This window comes from Protomyctophum bolini (genome assembly GCF_963924005.1).
Source record: "Protomyctophum bolini genome assembly, chromosome: 9".
In the NCBI taxonomy this organism is placed as follows: Eukaryota; Metazoa; Chordata; class Actinopteri; order Myctophiformes; family Myctophidae; genus Protomyctophum; species Protomyctophum bolini.
In genome coordinates this window covers 1,911,918-1,918,749 of record NC_137870.1, presented here as the reverse complement: position 1 = coordinate 1,918,749, position 6,832 = coordinate 1,911,918, and the positions used below count along the sequence as shown (strand labels likewise).

The following is a 6,832-nucleotide window of genomic DNA, read 5'->3' as shown; positions in this document are numbered from 1 at the left end:
AAAAACAGGAATACTGCGGCGTCTACACAGAACCTCCCTGGTGCCGATGGGACTGCTCTCTGGAACCGACCAGGGTTGTCAAGAACATTACGCAACCGAAGAGATCGAAGAAGACAGGAAGGGAAAAGGGGGGAGTGTTCTCTCAACACGGTGATAAAAAAAAGGCTGCAGAATGTATTCAGAGACCGTCAAGAACGTTTATACTGATTCCAAACAAACGCTTCTTTCTGTCTGTAGAATGTAGCACGGACTTGATCTTTATAAAAAAAAAAGACCTTCCATTCCGCCCCCCTTTTCAAACACCATTTTGAACAACACACACACACACACACACACACCCCCGGGGTCTCTTGAGAGAATGGCAATGTCTCACAGGCACACACACACAGACACGCACGCACGTGCACACACGCGCACGAACACACACATTATGGGGACCGTGATATAGTGAACTAGCACCATTACTCAGGGTCTGTCTCTCTCTCTCCAGGCTCCATGGAGACCATGGCTATAATGTCCACCGGGCCCAGCCTCGCGTCCTGGTCCAACGGAGCACACATCAGAACTAAATCCTTTAGAGAGTCTTTCTCCAGTTCAATAACAACAAACGCTTAAACCCATTTTGACCATTCTGCAAAATGTCTTCTATAAAATCCTGACTGTTTTCTTGAAAGAAAAAAAAAGCGATGTTTTTTTGTCTATGTGTCAGTCGTTCTCTCAAACACTTGTTTCATGTCACTTTTCACGATTCTTCCAAAAAATAGCAGACCTATACAAGCTCGTAGCGCGCCACTCGGTGGCGCGCTACGAGCTTGTAGATCGGCTATTTTTCAATAGCTATAAAACATGATGCTAGAACACCAAAAGGGGTTCCCCTGCTCCAAAATGGGTTAAAGGCTGTGGTTGTGCGCCTGACGGAGCAGGCCTCGGCCTGGACATACCGACATGGACACAGTGACGTGTGAAAGCTTTGATTTGAATGCTACAGGTGGACACAAAAGAAACAAAAGATAAAAAAAATAAAATCAACCGTAAAGTGCATATCACAGATTGAATGGCAATAATATCAAACAGTGACTCATCCGGAAACTGAGGTCACGCTGATTTTTTTCTTTTTTTAAAAGGCTATACAGATAAAAAAAAACTGTCCATGGAACTGAGTTGAATGGAAAATAAATATATATATATATTTATAATGTCAATAATATAATATTCTTTTGTCTGAAATTTTTATTTTGTATCAAAAAGTCGCGTATATATGGGAAGAGTGTTAATTTGACTCTGTCTTTCAGAGTTCAATTACCACCCAGGATTTTTACTGTGCGTTATGAAACCATTTTTTTTTTTTTTTTTTTAACTAAACCGGAAATACCACACCGGTGTAAACCCTACTGTACGGAACAACAACAACTGCACAGTGAAAATATGAGTGTTGAAATGAAACACTGAAGATTTGACAAGAGGGGAATCATGTTTAGAGAGGAGGAATTACTATCAATACTGATTAAAAAAAGCCCCACAGACTGTCCACTACAGTACTGTCCTGTCCAATACAAGACTGTCCACAACAGGACTGTCCACTACAGGACTGTCCACTACAGGACTGTCCACTGCAGGACTGTCCTGTCCACTACAAGACTGTCCTGTCCACTACAGGACTGTCCACTGCAGGACTGTCCTGTCCACTACAAGACTGTCCACAACAGTACTGTCCACAACAGTACTATCCTGTCCACTACAAGACTGTCCTGTCCACTACAAGACTGTCCACTACAAGACTGTCCACAACAGGACTGTCCTGTCCACTACAAGACTGTCAACAACAGGACTGTCCTGTCCACTACAAGACTGTCCACAACAGTACTGTCCACAACAGTACTATCCTGTCCACTACAAGACTGTCCTGTACACTACAAGACTGTCCACTACAAGACTGTCCACAACAGGACTGTCCTGTCCACTACAAGACTGTCAACAACAGGACTGTCCTGTCCACTACAAGACTGTCAACAACAGGACTGTCCTGTCCACTACAAGACTGTCCACAACAGGACTGTCCACAACAGGACTGTCCACAACAGGACTGTCCACTACAAGACTGTCCACAACAGGACTGTCCACAACAGGACTGTCCACTACAAGACACTACAGGATTACAGTCCCTAGAGGACTGCCCATCAGGGTTTGAGTCCCTCTCAGTATGAAAGGAGCTGGTGATCATCATGGAGGCCTGCCCTCTGCATGAGGAACCGGATCCTCTATCCGATCTCTCATGGATAAGAAGAACCACATCATCATAAATCATAATATACAACATGTAAAAAAAGAGGCTACACACAAAGATTACTAAAAGTATAAAAATAGATTCTGAAACAGCTTTGGGTACCAAAAAAACAATGTCAACCAACGTCTTCCTGCAATTAGGCCATAGTCGTATACTGTAGTCCACGACCAGTTTGTTTTTACAATGTACATTAATTAAGTGTTTTGTTGCTGCTGCTGTCATAATTAATGCCTGACTGTGTTTTGCTGGAACAATTCTGTTGGGTTCTGTGCTGCGTGCGTTCTAGTCGGACAGGGACTGTTCGGTTCTGTTGGGTTTGTGCTGGGTGAGTTCTAGTCGGACAGAGACAGGTTTCTGTTCGGTTCTGTTGGGTTTGTGTTCTAGTCGGACAGAGACAGGCGCGCAAACACGGTGAGCCTCTTGCCGGCGGAGCCGTCGAACGTGGGCGACTCGGTTCCGCTGGACGCTCCGCTGCTGCTGTAGCTGTCCTCCTCCAGGGAGTCCTCGGACGAGAAGCGCTGGAGGCCCGGCGCCTTGACCACGAAGCCCCCCCCGCCCCCCCCGCCGCCGCCGTGGTGGGAGGAGGAGGAGGAGGAGGAGACGGCAGCGTTGGACGCAAACAGACCGCGAAGGTGTCCGTCCAGCTCCACGGAGGAGGAGGAGGAGGAGGAGGGGGGGAACGCTCTGCCGGGGGCGGGGTTCATCAGAGTCACGGGGTAGCGTTCGGCGGCGGGGGGCGTTCCCGTGGCCGCCGCACACGCAGCGCGAGGGCTTCACGGCGGAGGAGGGCTCCACGATGAGAGGAAGGATGGCGTGGATGTCCCCGGTGCTGGCGCGCATCGTCCGCATCGTCCGCGTCTGCTGCTGCTGGTAGCGGTGGCCGAACTGGAACGCCATGGCGGCCGCGGCGGCCTCGCGATCCACAACGCCGAACACGGGCGACAGGAGGTCGTTGTGCGGCGGCGGCGGGGGGGAGACGGAGGGCGCGCGGCTGAAGCCCAGGTTGGGGTCCATGTTGTTGTTGAAGGACGGAGGAGGAGGAGAGACGCTGCCGCCGCGCGAGGCGCCCAGGAACCCCGCGAAGCTGACGCTCTGGCGGAGCTGGTGGCGCGGGTTCTGGTTCTGGCCCTGGCCCTGGGAGAACAACTTCCCCCCCAGCCCCAGGGAGACGCCGGAGGCCTTCTCCTCGTGGATGAAGTGGCAGCGCGTGCCGTACGGGCAGTAGCCGAAGTTGTAGAAAGTGCGGCAGTGCTCCGTCTTGTACTTGGGGTGGCGGAAGAGGCCCCGCAGCTCGTCCTCACCGTGGGCGAACTGGCACTTGGAGCCGTACTTGCAGCTCGCCGTCTCCTGGAAGCCGCGGCAGAGCTCCGTCTTGTAGCGGTTGGACGGCAGCAGGAACGGCGGGACCTGGTTCTGGAGGGAGGAGGAGGAGGAGGAGGAGAGCGGGGGGAAGCCCGGCGGGGGGGCCACCCCCCCGGAGGAGGAGCAGGAGGTGGTGGAGGAGGAGGAGCAGGAGGAGGAGGAGGAGGAGGACTCCAGGCCTTTCATCAGACACACGGAGCCCAGGGAGGAGAGGAGGAGCGCGCTGGCGCTGGAGGAGGAGGAGGAGGACTCCGTGAGGCTCATGGAGCGGTCGGGCCGTCGGAGAGGCATCTGCGGTCGGGCCACCAGCGCCGCCGCCGCCCGGCTCCAGATGTCGGCGGGCCAGAAGTCATCGTCGTCGTTCAGGAGGTCGTTGTGGACGTGCTCCGTGCTGAGGCTGATGTGCCTGGAGGGGGCGATGGAGGACGAGGAGGAGGGCGAGGAGGAGGGCGAGGAGAAGAAGGAGACCGACCGGTTCAACCGACTACTGGAGGACCCGACTGGAGCTTTGAGCTGAGGCTGCTGTTGTGGTGGGAGGAAGGCAGAGTCGTCCAGAGCCAGGCAGTTCTGAAAGTTCTGTTGGTGGTCGGGAAGGCAAAGACAAAGGATATAAGGATAAGGAGATAAGGATAAGGGTGTTCGCTTCACTTCTACAGGTTCTAAAGTTATGAGGTTCTAAAGTTCTGTTGTGGTCGGAAACCAAGCAAAGAAAGGGATAAGGATAAGGAGATAAGGATAAGAAGGTTGTTCGCTTCACTTCTATACAGGTTCTAAAGTTCCAAAGTTCTAAGGTTCTGTTGTGGTGGGACGGCAAAGAAAGGATAAGGATAAGAAGGTTGTTCGGTTCACTTCTACAGGTTTACGTACTTTTTATAAAAAAGAAAACAAGTGTTTCCTCCAACAAACAACGACGGTTCTCAGGAATGTATTTTCTCTATTCTCTACGGTATACAAAATAGAGATCATATTCCACGAATCCTTTCATGCTATAAAAAAAGGCTACAGGAATATGTAGAAAAAACACACGTATATAAAGTTACAGTATTGAACACGGTCGGTCGGTGGGTGACCTACATAGTACAGTACAAACATGTAACCCTAGACTAAACTATTTGGTCACTTGTTTTTATTTGAACAGCAGAAACTCTGTAAAAGCAGCGTTTCCATTTCCAGTGATAATATCCTGCATTGCACGAAACCTAACGAAGCGCCTTACAAAAGGCTGTTACTGAGAACGCTATAACGCTGTGGACGTGTCAGGGGCAAAGTACAGTACGGAACGGTACGGTACAGCGTAGTTTCACAATATCTGGAAATTGGCAAACAGCACTCGATGAATCACGGAATCTTATAAACATTAATTCATTCTCTATAATAATAATATAGGCTATAATGTCCTTAAAACAAACACACAGTCTAAACAAACCATAGGCTGTATGACATTATGCAAGGCAAACAAATAAACACATTTAAAAAAAAATACATATATAGGCCTATACCTATATATTTTTTTGACATTCATAGAGTATTCATTATTTAGCCCATTTTGGGCGGGAACCCCTTTTTTGGGTGTTTTAGCTAAGTTATGAATGTTATATACTTTAGCTATTGAAAAATAGCAGATCTACAAGCTAGATTTTTTCTCCAAAAAATAGCAGACCTATACAAGCTCGTAGCGCGCCACTCGGTGGTGCGCGCTACGAGCTTGTATAGGTCTGCTATTTTCGAAAAAACTCGTAAAAAAATGCGGCAACAAATCTTTGAATATAATATTAATTCAGAAGACTTTTGGGTTAGAGACCTGATATCGAGGCTGGATAAACCAAAAAAAATGACCAACCCCCACCACCCCAAAATTAAAAAAAAAAAAACCTTAGGCCTATGACTCACCCGTGTTAGAATGTTGTCGAGCATTTCGGACATGCTGTGTACTCCCTTAAAAAAAGAAAAAAAAAAAAAAAAAAGATAAAAAAAGTACTTTTCAAGTATAAGAACTCTCCACTGGTCCTGGTGGCTGCTGGCTTGCTGTGTAAACGTATACGTCCTTCCTCTCTCTGTCTCTCTCTACTAGCCCTAGCTCCAGACTGTTATATAGTGAAGTTATAATGGTGTGTGACTCTCCACCCCGTCCACAGCCTATATTTATACACACACACAGTCACACAAACCACCACACACTCTAGTGCTCCTCCCCCTATGGGGGGGGGGGGGAGTTTCCCTTCCCGTATATGAACGAACCAAAACGTCCTCCCTCTAACGAACCAACATACTCCCCTCCCCTCCCCTCCCCTCCCCTCCCCTCCCTCTCTCGCTCTCGGGTTTCACATAGCTGGCCTCGGCTCATGCACTAAGGGCTCAGATAGGGAGGGGGGGGGGGGGGGTAGTAAAACAGTGTGTGTGTGTGTGTGTGTGTGTGTGTGTGTGTGTGTGTGTGTGTGTGTGTGTGTGTGTATTTTTAGCCTTGTGTGAAATGTTTCAGTTTCACAGGCAGGCGGGCCGCTGGCCGACAGCAGCACACTGCATGAAGGAGCTGAAGTGATCTTATTTACATGGTAGTGGAATTGTTTTCATACTTTAGGTTTAGGGCCTAAAGTATGAAAACAATTCCACTACCATGTAAATAAGATCAGTATACTATGGCCTAAAGTTTAGGCCATAGTACTTGTAATAATACAGCGTATTATTATCGGTGTGGTGGAAAGTTTAACTATTAATAAAGTGCGTTAAAACTTAAAACACTGTATACTTATAAAGTGCACTTTTGAGGTGTTACATTTGAGCATTTCCAATACTTTTTTTTCCACTTCTACTTCACTACATCTCAGAGACAGAATTTGTGCTTTTACTCAATTATTTGAAAACTTTATAGCAACTATAGTTACTTTGTAGAGTTTAATTGTTATTAGAAAACATAGACTTCAACACTATACCTACTGTACATTTCAGGCATTTGAAAATAGCAGATCTACAAGCTCACAATGTGTCGCGACGCGACACATTGCGTACAGATTTTGCGCACAGATTTTGTACACATTTTGAACGTGTGAAAGGTGTACTTTGAGTACATTTTGACGCCGTTACTTTTGTTGTACTTTCTACTCGAGTACATTTTGAATAAGGGACTTGCTAATAGATCTGTCATGTTGTGTGTTACTGTAGAATAGATCCACCAGCTATAAGATCTGT

The 6,832-nt window shown here is 47.9% G+C and overlaps 1 protein-coding gene across 1 annotated transcript in view; it reads right to left on the bottom strand.

The window, feature by feature from the left end:
• LOC308320764 (uncharacterized protein) overlaps positions 1-5,740 on the bottom strand; it is a 6,008-nt gene extending 268 nt beyond the window's left edge. The window contains 3 exon segments of the mRNA XM_080771425.1: positions 1-2,885; positions 2,887-4,222; positions 5,537-5,740. The exon segment at positions 1-2,885 is cut by the window's left edge and continues 268 nt beyond it. Of these exon segments, the coding sequence (XP_080627551.1) occupies positions 2,665-2,885; positions 2,887-4,222; positions 5,537-5,560 (1,581 nt within the window). The 5' untranslated portion in view covers positions 5,561-5,740 and the 3' untranslated portion in view covers positions 1-2,664.
• Between the last annotated feature and the right edge of the window lie 1,092 nt (positions 5,741-6,832).